Source organism: Limanda limanda, chromosome 9 (assembly GCF_963576545.1).
Source record: "Limanda limanda chromosome 9, fLimLim1.1, whole genome shotgun sequence".
NCBI lineage: Eukaryota > Metazoa > Chordata > Actinopteri > Pleuronectiformes > Pleuronectidae > Limanda > Limanda limanda.
The window spans coordinates 7,397,055-7,411,033 of NC_083644.1; the positions used below are offsets into that span (position 1 = coordinate 7,397,055).

General features: G+C 41.2%; 1 protein-coding gene across 2 annotated transcripts in view; it reads right to left on the reverse strand.

Moving 5' to 3' along the window:
• Positions 1 to 155: 155 nt before the first annotated feature.
• dock7 (dedicator of cytokinesis 7) overlaps positions 156 to 13,979 on the reverse strand; it is a 44,011-nt gene continuing 30,187 nt past the window's right edge. Inside the window, exons 30-50 of one of the 2 annotated variants that reach the window (XM_061078203.1) lie at positions 13,498 to 13,667; positions 13,156 to 13,334; positions 12,863 to 13,045; positions 12,290 to 12,425; positions 11,159 to 11,255; positions 10,608 to 10,625; positions 9,340 to 9,436; positions 9,110 to 9,244; positions 8,866 to 9,018; positions 8,203 to 8,361; positions 7,994 to 8,094; positions 7,679 to 7,871; positions 7,425 to 7,568; positions 7,052 to 7,183; positions 3,906 to 4,040; positions 3,616 to 3,705; positions 3,241 to 3,477; positions 2,945 to 3,088; positions 2,738 to 2,844; positions 1,934 to 2,101; positions 156 to 1,022 (exon numbers count right to left, since the gene is read on the reverse strand). In XM_061078203.1, coding sequence (XP_060934186.1) covers positions 980 to 1,022; positions 1,934 to 2,101; positions 2,738 to 2,844; positions 2,945 to 3,088; positions 3,241 to 3,477; positions 3,616 to 3,705; positions 3,906 to 4,040; positions 7,052 to 7,183; positions 7,425 to 7,568; positions 7,679 to 7,871; positions 7,994 to 8,094; positions 8,203 to 8,361; positions 8,866 to 9,018; positions 9,110 to 9,244; positions 9,340 to 9,436; positions 10,608 to 10,625; positions 11,159 to 11,255; positions 12,290 to 12,425; positions 12,863 to 13,045; positions 13,156 to 13,334; positions 13,498 to 13,667 — 2,821 coding nt within the window. In that variant the 3' untranslated portion in view covers positions 156 to 979. The remainder of the gene's footprint in view (positions 1,023 to 1,933; positions 2,102 to 2,737; positions 2,845 to 2,944; positions 3,089 to 3,240; positions 3,478 to 3,615; positions 3,706 to 3,905; positions 4,041 to 7,051; positions 7,184 to 7,424; positions 7,569 to 7,678; positions 7,872 to 7,993; positions 8,095 to 8,202; positions 8,362 to 8,865; positions 9,019 to 9,109; positions 9,245 to 9,339; positions 9,437 to 10,607; positions 10,626 to 11,158; positions 11,256 to 12,289; positions 12,426 to 12,862; positions 13,046 to 13,155; positions 13,335 to 13,497; positions 13,668 to 13,979) is intronic. The other variant, XM_061078204.1, reaches the window with a different exon arrangement.

Consider the following 13,979-nt stretch of genomic DNA (forward strand, 5'->3'; position numbering starts at 1 on the left):
ATTTTGGTTAAATGGCCTCTTGAACGTGAAGGCTCTAGTCGGCCTTTTAGGGAATTTCTGCATCCTCAGATTAATGTTAAGGGAAAATGTTGGGGACATTAAACTTCAATCATACACAAACAGGAACACAAATTAAAGGACGCAGGACAACAAACTGAACATTAAAATATTTATTTAGTAAAATATTTAAAATAAACAAAAACAAAACTACATAAAATTATACAGGGTTGTTTAAAGTACCTAACTTTAAAACATTGTCGCTTCCAACTAAAAATTATAATAAAGCATCATGATAAATAATAGTAATAATTTTTTGCATGTTTTCATTTTTTTTCTCCACGTTTTGAATTACATAATCTTTCAAGTTGTAAAATGCATCGCTACACCGTAATAAAAAAGTGCACACATGAAATTGAATACAGATTTTTTTTGACACATCATTAAAAAGACACCTTGACTTTTAAAATCGTACCATATCTACAGTCACTTTGATAAAATTTGGCGGGAAATAAAAGGTTGTTTTTTTTGGCACTTTGACCAATAAATGGATCTCATTCTTTTTCTATTCTGTGGTTTTGTTCGATTAACGCCAGCAGATTCTGTTGGTTTTCAAGAGTGAAGGTTCACATTATTAGCTTTTTTATTCAGGTAGCTTATGGGAAAATATAAACGTTTGTTCCCCACTGTCACAAATGGTCTGCACAGAAAAGTCTAAATGCCAAGGTATCTCTTTAATCGTTAAGAACCTCTTGTCCCGTCCCTCGGATTGTGTAACAGTTTCTCTGTAAACAAATTAAGACACTGGAATGACGTACCGAGCTGCAGCACCTTCAGCCGCTCAGCTCCGTCTCAGAAACACCAACCAACTTTGAAGAGACACTCCTATTTACACTTGAGAATAAATTAATATTGCAATTTCTGTTTGTGTGTGTGTGTGTGTGTGTGTGTGTGTGTGTGTGTGTCTGTGTTCTCTTCATCTTCAGATGTCAAGCCTACGAAGACTCATTCTGCTGAAGGAATCTCTGTGGACAGAAAAATACAGATACAAGGATTTTTAGTTACACAGCAAGCAAGATCAGATTTTCAACTCTGAAGTCTCAAGTCTGGTGTTTTCACCAAACAACAAAAAATCTGAAGAATTCACTTTTTACTGAATTCTTATATTTTCATCCCCTGTCAATTAGTTTGTTTATTTTTCAGCAGGATTACGCAGAAATTGTTGTATTTTTTGGTTGTTTTTAAACATTTTTATGAATCTCAGAGAATAACTCATGAATCTTGATTTCCATATTTTGGGAACTGGGTTATTGTAGTAATCTGTAAAATCAACTTTTGCAAATACAGAGTCTGTAGACAAGGGTTATTATAGATTCCTTGTCAAATCTATAATAATTGTCAATATATTATATTTTTTATTTGTATAGGAACGACTTAAACATCCTTCTTTTGTCTTTGAAAAGCTCCCTTCATCTGTTATATGTGCGCCCCCGTGTGGTGGTTGGTGGTAACTACAGTGACAGGAGGATGTGAGCTTGTCTTTTCCTTGCTGACCATCTCCACTGCTCCTTCTATAAAGTGAAGGGTTCTACACCGGAACCCCCCCCAAATATAGGCTGTTGCCCCTGGAGGCGTATTCCTCTTCAGACAACAACCAAAGTTCACATCCACTGATTTAATTTATTTTTTAAATACATCTCGAACAATTTCCTGGTATCCGAGAAATTCAATAAAAACAATAAAAGCGTATGAATGATAGGAACGGAAAATTAACATCTCAAAATTAGTCAAACTACCTGGTCAAGCCGTCCGTTTGCTGCATGATTTTACAAAAGCAAAAGCAAAGATGGGTTTAATGCAGCATCCAAAGCATATTATCTACACACTCACACAGACACACACGCACACAGAAACACAAAGTCATGTTCAGTCGTACCTGTGCGAGTTGACCTGCAGAACAGGTTTGTAGAGCTGAGGGATCTTTCTGTTGATGAGTGGCTGCAGCGCCTCCTTCAGCCGGTGGTAGTTCCTCTCCAGCTCCCTCTGGTACTCCTTCTGGTCCGGACCAATCAGGCTCTTGTTCTTACGCAGGGCATCTTCACACCTTTGGCAAAGAAAAACCATGAAATGCCTCGGCCTGGTAGATTCTCATGTACACTCTGTTTGCGCTGATGATGGAAGAAGATAAGATGCCAAAAAAACAGCTGATTTAAGGAGAATCTTTGCTTTGCAGATTGTTTCTGGGCAAAGAGACTGTGGCATTTGCTCGATTTCATCTAGAGGTAGTTAAGTTTAAATACATTTCTTTATTTTTTTGCCAACTGTTGAATCACAATTCAAATGAGACAGGAGGATAAGCAACAGAACTATTTGGGAGACTGGGTGCAATGTTTGCGTGCTTCTCCCTTTGGAATCGGATGGGACTGATCCACGATTTGATCGTTTTCAAGACTGATGAACTACATTGTGATTCGTTGAAAAATACTGTCGGGAAAAGGCGAAAAGCATTAAGGGAAATACGATTTGTTTGTTTGTTAGCACTCTTAGCCGGCAAAAAAGTTTTCCAAGCAGGGTTTTGAGGAGGAGAAAGAGGGTTTTTTTTAATTCTACGAACTCCATTCTACTATTTAAATGGGTTAATAACAAGGTAATTTTATCATTATTGTCAGATACAGAGCTTTTATAACTTTTATATAACTGTTCAGAAAAGAACAGTTATATCATGAGACATCCACAGTACCTCTTGGTGAAGTCCTTGAAGCAGAGCCGAAGCTTATTGTGGTGTCTGTACAGTTTGGGGTCACTGGGGATTTCTGACAGGAAAACCTGAGCCACCTCCAAAGGACCCTGAGGTAACAAAACAACATCTGATCAGTCACCTGTAATATTACCTTTAGAGTTCAGGACTATATCTTTTAGACAAAACTGGCATTTTGAAACTTTTTACCTGGTTGACGGTTGTACCAACGGATCCCTGCAGGACCATCTGCAGCATCTTGGCATCAGACGGGTCCTGGTGGGTGGCGAAGGCCAGCTCCTGAGTCTTCTTCTGCATGTCCTCTATGGCCACCTCGATGGGTGTGGAGATAACCTGAAACGTGACGGTTCACAACAAGATTTGGACAAGCTACTGCCTCATTCACCCCCCCACCTGCTTTCACATGAGTCATGTTTTTATGCTAACTGTAAAGAAACAAAATAAAGACAGTGTTTCTGAGAAATAGCTGATAAACCTTCACTTGCCTCCTCTTTGTGGATGATGTTGATCCGTGTCTTGATGTACGGGAAGGCGTGGGACGTGGTGAGGATGGTTTTGCGTTTGTACTGTTCGTGCAGATCCCCGTGCGCCCGCCCGTCCAGGGTGAACGGTGTGCAGTACACAAAGCGCCGCAGGTTGTAGTTCTTGTCAAAGTAGGTGATGCGGTCCTTCATCTCGTACGTGTCGAAGTACGGCTCCACATAGGTGATCTGGATAAAGGCCTGCAGGAGGAAAGATGGTTTGAGAAATTAAAAATCTATCTAAAATAAACTTTATATTCTTTGTAGTAGGTCTAAAAACTTGTTTAATTTGTTGCTCATTTGAAATCTCTCTCAGCAGCCACACTGTCCGACACCAACCTTGTTTGGATCCAGCTTGCACTTGTCCGGTGGGTTGGAGTCTTTAATGACTTCTACCTGTTCCTCTCCAAATCGCTCCCCATAGAAACCCTGAGAGGAAATGCAGCACAAGGGCCTCGTTAAGATTTAATATAAGACTAACAACACATATCCAACAGGTAAAGCTTATAGAAAAGTGTTTGAATTAGAAATGTGGCATCAAAACATGTATTTGGGGTATTATATATAAACTTACAAACAGCTTTTATCGCCCCATTTATGATGTTATGATATCATTTGCAGGTATTTACCTCGAGCCTGTGAGAGATCTCTGCCAGCTTGGTGATGGCCGGCTCTTTGTACACAAACTCCTGCTCGTCCAAGTCGCCGAATTTTGAACCGTAAATTCCGACTCTGAAGTACGTACCAAACATCCTCTTCATATTCTGCGAGCAGAGGGAAATTAATATTAGTGCTGGAATTAATCAAGGACTTAAATTAACGTCCAGTACATCAGCTTTTAAGTTAAAGTCATTGCTGAAATCAGACACAGTAAAAAAACATAAACTTCAGTTCAGCGTCTGTATCGCACACAGAAGTAAAGGAAGAGAGAAACAGCTGCAGCTCATTCAGAGAAATATCAGGTGCAGCAGCAAGTGTCGTAATCTGCAAACACAACCAACATAGATAAGATAGATTGTAAATAAAGATGGACGACATGACCACTCCCCCAAAAGTGAAGCCAAATCGTCTTGATCACCCCCTGGTGGCTGTTTGATATGCAGTTCATAAACCCCACCTTCTTGATATGGGTACTGTCAGATGGAAAACAGCCACAAGGAGCTCAACAAACTTCAGATTTCTATCCCTGCACGACTCAATAGTCCCACAGGAAGTAACAGACTCATCATGTTAACATCCACTGCAAAAGTGGCACTTTTTTACAAGGCTGATATTTCTCTTCTGTAACTGTAGAGCAGATGAAGGACAGACAGGAGCAGTGTGTCAACCTCAAGACATCCGGCAGAGAGATCCAACGATAAACAGAGAATAACAGCCTATTTAAAATCACTCCTTTGAGAGCAGAATATCTGCACGGCTCAAATAAGTAAAGCAAATACGTGTATATATAAGGGCACATTATTCAATCCATAATATTTTTTTCTCAGCTTGTATGTCCACATTTAGTCTGTTTTGCACACATTTTTCACACATGCACAAACCAGCGGAAGGTTCTCTGCAAAACAACAGAAAATCCTTACTAATCCGGAGGCTCTAACTCCAACATTTGCCTTCACACATGGAGACACCGGAAGAAAAATTACTTCACATCCAAGCTGCAGCCTAACCTATTTTGTGATTAGGAAAATCTGACATTCAATGATGGGAAACTACCCGTCAAATAGGCTGTTCTCAGACATGAACTCTGTACATTTTCGGAGATTGTGTGTGTGTGTGTGTGTGTGTGTGTGTGTGTGTGTTTGTGTGTGTGTGTGTGTGTGTGTGTGTGTGTATGTATGTGTGGCTGTGTAGCAGGCGACATGGTCAAGCTGAGGACAATTTCTTGTGAAAGATAATTAAACCCTCCTACAAGGTTAAGGGCAAACCTTCCCAAATAAAGAAAAACATCACCTCACGTTCTGATTTCAAAAGAAAGAGTAATTTAAGAAACCCTGAAAACTAAGGAACTTACCACAAGACACAATTAAGTTAAGTGGGAAGGAAGGGTCGGCAACCCGGGAAATCAAAAAGGAGAAAACAGAACAAATTTTAATCAGGATTTGATTCCTCCGGAGAATTTACAAAAAACAACACAATCTAACACACAACAGCAAACGAATCTCTATTGATTTAAGAAAAGGAACATTAACTGATCGTGCGGGATCTGGACCATGCAGAGGCAGGCAGTTACAAGAGTGAGAGAATAAAGCCCCACAACCGTCAGACACACACCATGCACCTGCAGTGCATTAGCAAAAAGAAACAAGGAGGCGTTCTTTCCAATTCATGCAACAAAACAAGAAACTCTGGGGTTAATACTGTTAACAAAAGAACAGAATGGATGAAAAATAAAACCAGGGGTCGATTTAGTTTGAGCTATTAAAAAGAAAGGTCCAAGAATACAAACTAATCAAAATCAAAAGGGATAAATCAAGAAATCTTGAGATGAACCCTCTTGGGGAAAAAATATCATTGCCTCTGGAATTTAGATTGTAGCTTCGACCCAAAGCAAGTTTACACCTTGTGTTTTGAGAGGATTATTCAATTGTGTGTGGAAGAGAATGATCCATGCCAGGAGCCGGGAGGCTGACAGATCCACTGCAGCTAGAAACAGTGACTGAAATCGAGCCCTGTGCTTGAGGATGAGATGAGATGAAGGGTGACAGTCGGCAGTGCCAGTCAATGACACCAACAGACAGACAGGAGATGCAGATGGGGAAAAGGTGCGGATTGTGCGAGTGATGCATTCACTGAGACTTTTGTCATTAGTGTCAAACACTGTGGCTCCCATGCACAGCCCGACAACACTGTCACGTAGAAAGAACAAGCTCCCCTTGCTCAGAGGAGGAAGATGAGAGGAAAACAAGTGCCCCCAGTGGCAAGGCAGACACATGACATTGTCTGCAGGTGTTAATGGAGTGGATGTATGTGACAAAGCCAAGAGAGTAACAGAATGCCCTCTGCTGGCAAATAAAAAGATGAGTGTGAATAAAAAAAATGCCAATACAAAAACAAAACGTGAGCAGGGCCAAGCAGGAACCGATAAGCCACCTACCTCCCAGCCAGTACTCTGTGTGACAAAGAGAATACAGGACATGTGAACAAAGACACACAAATACCCCCACTCGCACACACACTTCCCGTGTGGCACGACACACAATGTTACGGCGAGGACGATGGGATCTTCAAAGAGATAAATCCAGGTTACAGGCTGTCGAGCTGGAGAACCGACCTCAGGATATCAAAAGGTACTTTTATAATTTTATTTTTCTTTCACAGGTTTTGTGTGAGCCGTTGGTCTGATCACCAGACGAGTGTAACCCAGCCCACTCACACAACTGGCCAAAAGAGCCCAACAGGAGTCTCTTCCCCACCTCATGCATCCTTAGTTTCCTTTTTATATAAATCAAGTATATGCATCATATATAAATAGAATAGAATCAAAATGATCATAATGAGCTCATGCAGAACTGTGTATTTGTGTGTAAAGTTTTGAGGTTTGGAGCATGTTGTCCACTTTCATTGTTGACTACACGGCTCCGACTGAATTTACACAACAATAAAAGGTGAACTTTTTATAGGAAAGTGGCAGTGAAAATAAAGCATCAGGTCTGGTTCACACTGAGATAAAAAATACTTTTCTCATTTGGCTCTTAAAATAAAGCTACAGGAACCTAGTGTGAAAGTAGAGATCTACACCATGTGTGTGTCTCTGTGTGTGTGTGTGTGTGTTTACCTGGTGAACTATTTTCCCGAAGGCTTCCTGTAGTTTACCATGAATGGTAGACAGCTTCTTTGCGTCCCTGCTGGCTTCGTGGACGGGGATCAGAACCTTGTATACTTCGTTTACTGCCTCGTACATGCCGGCCTGGAAACAAGAGAAATGTGTCAACACCTTGGGCTGAAATCTAACTTCAGTTTTTATATTGTAGGCTACAATTAATTTGAAGATTACGAATTAACAAATACAATAATGTAATAATAACTAATTATTACGTAATTATATCTAAATTATAAATTGATAAGAGAAGAGCAAAGCAACTTGCTCCTAACTGCATCTCAGGATCCATTCATCGAAAAAAGCATTCTCCTCCAGCTCCACTTCTTACCATGGAGAAGGAGGCCGCAGCCTGCTCCAGGAGTCCGACCAGACCGATCTCAGTGAAGTACTTTCCTGAGCAAATGCCCTCTTCATCCGGTGACACCACATCATCAGAGACTGCAGATTCCTCCAGCACGTTGGAGGAAATGTTCTGTGATGCAAATACAAACAACACCTGAGCAAAACATTCCTTGGACCAAGTAGGTATGTAGATTATTTCAGGGGATAGTCTTATGTACAAACATTATAACTATAACTAACCTGGAAGGTGACGCAGCCCACAGGCAGATACTTGCGGTCCTCCAGCATGCTCAGGTATTCTGCAACCAGAGCAGCGCTGTGCACAAGACACTGGGCGGCCTCGGCGTGGTTATTCCTCTCCGAGTGTTTTCCAGCCATGTTCTGGAGCCATGTCAGTCTCAAGTCTGGAGAGGTCTGGTAACCCTTCGCAATCCTGGATTCAAAGACACAGACAGACTTAAAGGTGCACTAATAACAAAATAACCATGATCACAGAGCAGACACACGTTGTAAATAACAAAAAGGCAGTTGTTTGAGTGCAAATGTGTCCAGTACCTGTACATGAGATCTATCAACATCTCAGGATCTTCCTGGTGCTCCTTCATCTTCACCGTGTCAGAGAGGATCATGTGCAGGTTGAACACAAGGTCCTGGACCTGAAGAAATAATACAAATAAGAATGAGAGACGATGAGTCATCAAACAGGCCACAGTTCCTCTCACAGTCTGATAGATGAACAAACAGCTGGAGGGAGGCAGCAGTACCTGGTCTGGAAACGTGGTCTCCCTCAGCTCCAGGTCCTCCTCTGCGTAGGTGAGGATGGTTTTTAGAGAGCGACGCAGGAACTCCTCGTTGAAATTCTGAGAGGTTCCCACGAGCGAGGAAAGAGACATGGTCACCTGCATCTTTACTCTCGCAAAATTCTGAAAAAGGACCAGAAAGACAAGCAGGGATTTAACAAATTATATTTTGTCAAGACCAACTAAAGAAGCTCTGTGCAGAGCAGACGTCTCTTCTCCCTTATAACTTCCTTTCTTTTCCTTTCTTTCACTAGAACAAAGGAAATGATGCATGCACAAGTAATTGGGCCCAAATTGGGTGAATGATTGCAGCGTTTTGGGTTTGTTCTATATTTGGTGATGGAAAGTGAAAGAAAATAGTAATAAATTGATGCAAGTCCGTAGCTGAGAAGTGGCCAACTCAAGTTTGTTATTGATATAAGCTGATTTGATTTTAATAGCAGTGTTTTTAAGAAGGGATCAGATCATTCTGAACGCTCTGATCTCTGAATGTTCTTGTGCAGAGGAGGTTATTTCTGGAAGAATGTTACATAGAGTCGCTGATACTTAACGACCTCCACAGATACACATTAGTAGTGCTATAAAAGTTAAACCACATTGGTTATAAATGTTTGCTTTTGTACTCACGTTGCCTATTTCAAAGTTTTGCCTCATGAGGAGGTAGAGGGAGGCGCTGGCGTGGGCCCTGATGGTGCTGATGCTGCTGCTGCAGCTCCTCAGGAGTCTCAGGCACAGGTCAGCACACTGCTCCGTCTCCTCCTCGAACAGCAGCTCAGGGAACTAGAGAATAACGCACACATTTGCAAGAGTCCTGTGAGAAACTGTCACAATGAAATGAAATAAAAGCAGAACTTGAAAGTTCTGTGCTCACCTTAGACACTAGCGCCCTCTGTGTGGCAAAGCAGTGCTGGAGGTAGAGGGCGCTCTGGTTGCAGGCCATGCTGTGCAGCAGCACCTTCAGCACCCCACCCAAGATGCTCTCCTTGGACTCAGTCACTGACACCGTCTGGAGGAAGAGGGACACATAAGCAGTATGAGTTAATTTATGCTCAAGACGATAACACTGATATCAGCATTTTTGCATGTTTGTATTTTGTATACCTGCACAACGATCTCCAATGTGTCAAGAATAATTATGTTGGCCTCGGTTGCAAGGTTTCCATCGATTAGTGCTTCATGCTCCAACTCTGCCCTGGTCCTACAAGTAGGAAGCAGATGACAAAGTTAAACTAAATCATTTCCAACTCAGAGTAGCGTTGCTGATGATTTATCCTTGAACGTTGCACCAGTTTCCTCCCAACAAATTCAAACCAGTGCCCATAATCATGAACAGTTTAAAAATATTTGACTATTAGAAAAACGATATGAGCTGAGAGGGACCTCAGCCAGTCCTTTTTAATACAGTTTACATACAACACAAGCACAGAGATGATTTATAATGAATATAATTGATTTATTATATTAGGTATATAAAGATGAACAATGCTTCTCCGTGTCCTCCTGCTGTCCAGAAATGAAGCCCTGGATACAAACAGCAATATTAGTGAGTAGCGGTCGTTGAGTGGGAGCAGGAGAGAAATTTGTTTTGACGTGTACTTAGTGATGTCCGTCTCCCATCCACTAAAATGGAGAAGGCTGGATTTATGACCTACGCTGCAGCCAGACACCAGGTGGGGATCAAGGTGGCTTCACTTATTTGCAGAGCAGTCATGTCGTCCATCTTTATATACCGTCTATGATTTTAAGCCAGCGATTAGCTAAACTGCTGATTGTACATGGAACACTCAGATTAAATGTTGTGTTTTGAAATATCGTTGGAATCTCTCTCCCTTTCATGTTATACAAATAATCAATGACAAGCAATGGCTTCAGTTAGAATTGTCTTGTTTTTTTTTTTCAGCAGCAACCACAGAATCACACGAGTCAGAATCCCCCAAAAAACAAGAAGCACACTGGTTAAAAAAGCAAAAACAGACCCACTGCAACCACTAGCAACCCTGAGACAGACACGGTTACCAGGACAGAGGGGCTGATTGGACGAGAGGGAGAGGGGGGGTTCAAGGGTCAGAACCAGAATCGGGGGGGGGGGGGGGTTCTGTTGGTGCATTTATATGCATGTGTAGACTCAAGAGAGTTGAAATGGAGAAGAAGTTAATTTATAACATGGCTGCATCAGTGTCAAAATAAAAACAATAAAGAAATAGTTTCTGTAACTTGTTCAAAGCCATTCATCAAGAGGAAATCTAACTCAAATACTTCATTAACTTTTTGTCCATTTCAACTTTCTTTCCACATGCATGAAAATACATTATAAACCATGAATTTAAGCAGGGGGGGGGGGCACACAGCAAATGTGGACCATACAATACCTGATTGATCTGTGACTCCTACATAAACACACAGCGACACGAGAGAACAAATGGAAATTAACAGAAAACAAAGGCTGGAGCTGAATTTACAAAAGAAAATAAAACAAAATCTACTTTTGTCATTATTTGACAAAAAAAGTAAAAAGAAAGAGCTTAAAATGTGTGATTTAAACATCTGCAATTAATGGTCAAATGTGGAAATTCTCTGTTCCTATGTAAATCCAGCAAAACATAGAAAATAAAAATGAATTGGCTGTGATGACATGATGTATATTACAGGACAGATGTGCCAGAGATATTCAGTTGAAAGGATTAATGAAGGATCATCCTAACAACCTTCCAATTAATTAAAAACAGATTATTGATTATTAATGTGGAGTCGTTTCCAAACGTTTACACACCCAAAATCTGATCTGTGTGTTTTTTCATTGGATAAAAAAAAACACAACACCTCTTCAGTAATTATTTAGCTCAGGTTTCTTTTAGGGAACTTGAGCTGTTAGATAAAATCAGAATCAGGGAGGAGAGTTTAATTGTCAGAAAGAACGTACTTGTCCATCCTCTCGCTGTTTTGTCTCCAGTGGGTCATGTCCTTCCTCCATCGAAGGTTCTCCTGACTTCCAAACGCACTGCCAGATGGACTCCGCTCTAAATAATGGAGAAATTGTTATTAGTTCTTTTCAATGGCAGTGAAAGAGATTGGGTTTACTCAGAAAAACAGTTGCATGCCTTTGTGATTGCATATTTGAGGGGTAAAAAGCAGAATAAACTGATTTAATAGTGATTATATCAATTTGTGAGTCTCAAATCATCTTCTCAGTTTAGGATTCTTGTTTTCTTTGCATTTATTTATACTAGGGCTGGGCTAGTTAACTCGTTTTAATCGAGTTAACTCATCACTTATTTAACTCAGACAATTATTTTATCTCGCATTAACTCAGGTTTGATTATTTATTGTTTTATTGTGAAAGTCAGGCTTTTATTTTGTGAAAGTCTGTTGCTGACTGCTGCGAACCAAAAAAAAGAAAATAATTGGCGGATAAACAACCATGGATAAGGGTACGGAGCTTTTACATGGCCATTTTCATTTAAAAGTTCTTCCAGACGGCGGAGTCGACAGAACCAAAGTAATTTGTAGCCACTGCCAAGGTGAATTTTCTTATCACCGGAGTACTTCCAGTCTAAAATATCACCTGAATGCAAAACACACAGTTGATATCAGCAAATCATTCAACGAAACAGCGAGCGGAGCGAGGCTTCGGCAGACTACATTAGACGCAGGGAGGAGTATACATTTTTCATAACGAAGAGGATAACATGAATGCCCTGGCAGTGGCATTGAGCTTTAATTTTGTATTTGCTTTGATAACATTGTTAAGTTGAGATTTACACTGAATATTTTATTTAACTGCTATTGTATTAAATGCTGATGTTAAAAGTGTTTGCACAACAAATGTTATGGCACTTTCGTTCATATGGCAGAACATTGAAAAAAAAATTGCGCTATACACTACTTTTTAATTCATTATTGGATTTTGCGTATACAAATGCGATTAATCGTGATTAATCAGGGAAATCATGGGATTAATCGCGATTAAAACTTTTAATCGTTGCCCAGCCCTAATTTATACATGTTTCACTCTGTATCTGTATGTGCATGTGTGGGGTGTGCGTCCTCTCACCAAGCTGTCCCCGGCTGCGGCGCACCATCTCCTGTCTGGCCCCGATGCTGCCCAGTATGGCCTCCTCCAGCTTGGCCTTCATGTCTTTGGACTTTTTAAAGGTCAGGCTGTTCATTCGCTCGAACGCCTTCTTCCCCTGCATGGTGAACACAACATGGGCCTTGTATCCATAAGGTGGAGGGTGAGTGAACGGACAGAGAAATGCAGGGAAAGCGAGGAAGTTATTGGCAGCACGGCACTCAGCAAGCAAAGCAGGTTAGAAGCACCAGAGAGAATGTGCGAGAATTACAGAGCAATCACCAAACGACTAGCAACGCAGAAGGAGCTAATTAAGTAAAAGATTTACACTGATTATGGCTGAGAAAGTAGTGAGCTTGTATGAAAAATGGTATTGAAACATCTCTAGTGTAAAGTATTATATCAGCTCAAAGGATTTTTCTATTTGTAAGAATATGAAAGAAGAAACTACACTACATAGGTGGGAATACTCTGTACTGCTTGTTTTCTTGACAACAACAGTGTTTGATAGGTCTACCTTTTCAATCAATCAGTGAGTGTCACTCTAGATGTTACCTTGTACTCGAAGCAGGAGACACAGAGGTAGAGAAGGTCCAGCAGCCGGTTGAGCTGAGACACCGACAGGTCTGTGAACCACTTCTGCAAAACCATCTCGTCGGCGTTCTTCAGCACCCACAGCAGACAGATGAGCAGACTGCGACTGGACTCGGCCGAGAAGCTTGCGTGCTGACGACTCGCCTGGAGAGACGAAGCAGGTTCGGTAATTAATAAAAAAAAGTTTGTTTGAGATGTACAAACAGACAGTATTACACAATCTTACACACAACACGTCACAAACTGTGATTTACCTGCGAGTTGAGCAAGAAGCTGCTTGGTCGGGACATTGGTGATGGGGTGGAAGTGCCTGCTATCGCCATGGCAACAGTCTGGCTGATTATACTGTTGCCCTCTCCTTCGGCCTCCTCGCCAGTGCTGCCCGCCGCTGCCCCCTGGGGGCAACCTGGCCGACCCCACTGGTTATGGGACTCTAGTGGCCAAAAAGAAGGATTTTGTATGAACATGAGATTAAAGGCTATTTGTGTGGAACCAAAACACCTCACAATGTAACTTATAGAAGAAGATAAAGAAGCCAAACAAAAACAACTTCTGTTTAATGATTGTATGTTCAAAGTTTTGCTCCTAATCTCTACCTGTGAAGTCGTGGAGCTGTGGCAGAGTTTCCATGATGATACCAATCAGAGGCAGGTAGAGCATGGCGACTCGGGCCTTGACCTCTGGATCTGCATAGCGGGGGTCAGAGTCGTGGCTGGACAGGAGGTTATGGACGACACTCACCACTTTCTTATGTAGAGCAAACATCCTGAAAAAAAGTCAAGGACAATAGAGAAATGTCTAGTTTGTATAAACAAGGACAGTGGGTGAGAGAGAGGATGAGAAGCTGTTCACATTAAGATACGGCTGGATAACCATAACTCACTCCCATGCACTTATTTACAAGTCACTATGCATACAGGCTTATCTCTGTCCAACAGATTCAGACGCTTTAAACAAAATCTCTTTCCTTTCTCTAGAACACAAAGTTTATTGGGTCGACACAAACAGACACGATGACGATTAAATGTAATTCTGATCCTAAAGCTCCTACCAGATCTTCTCTTATGTGAAGTCTGAA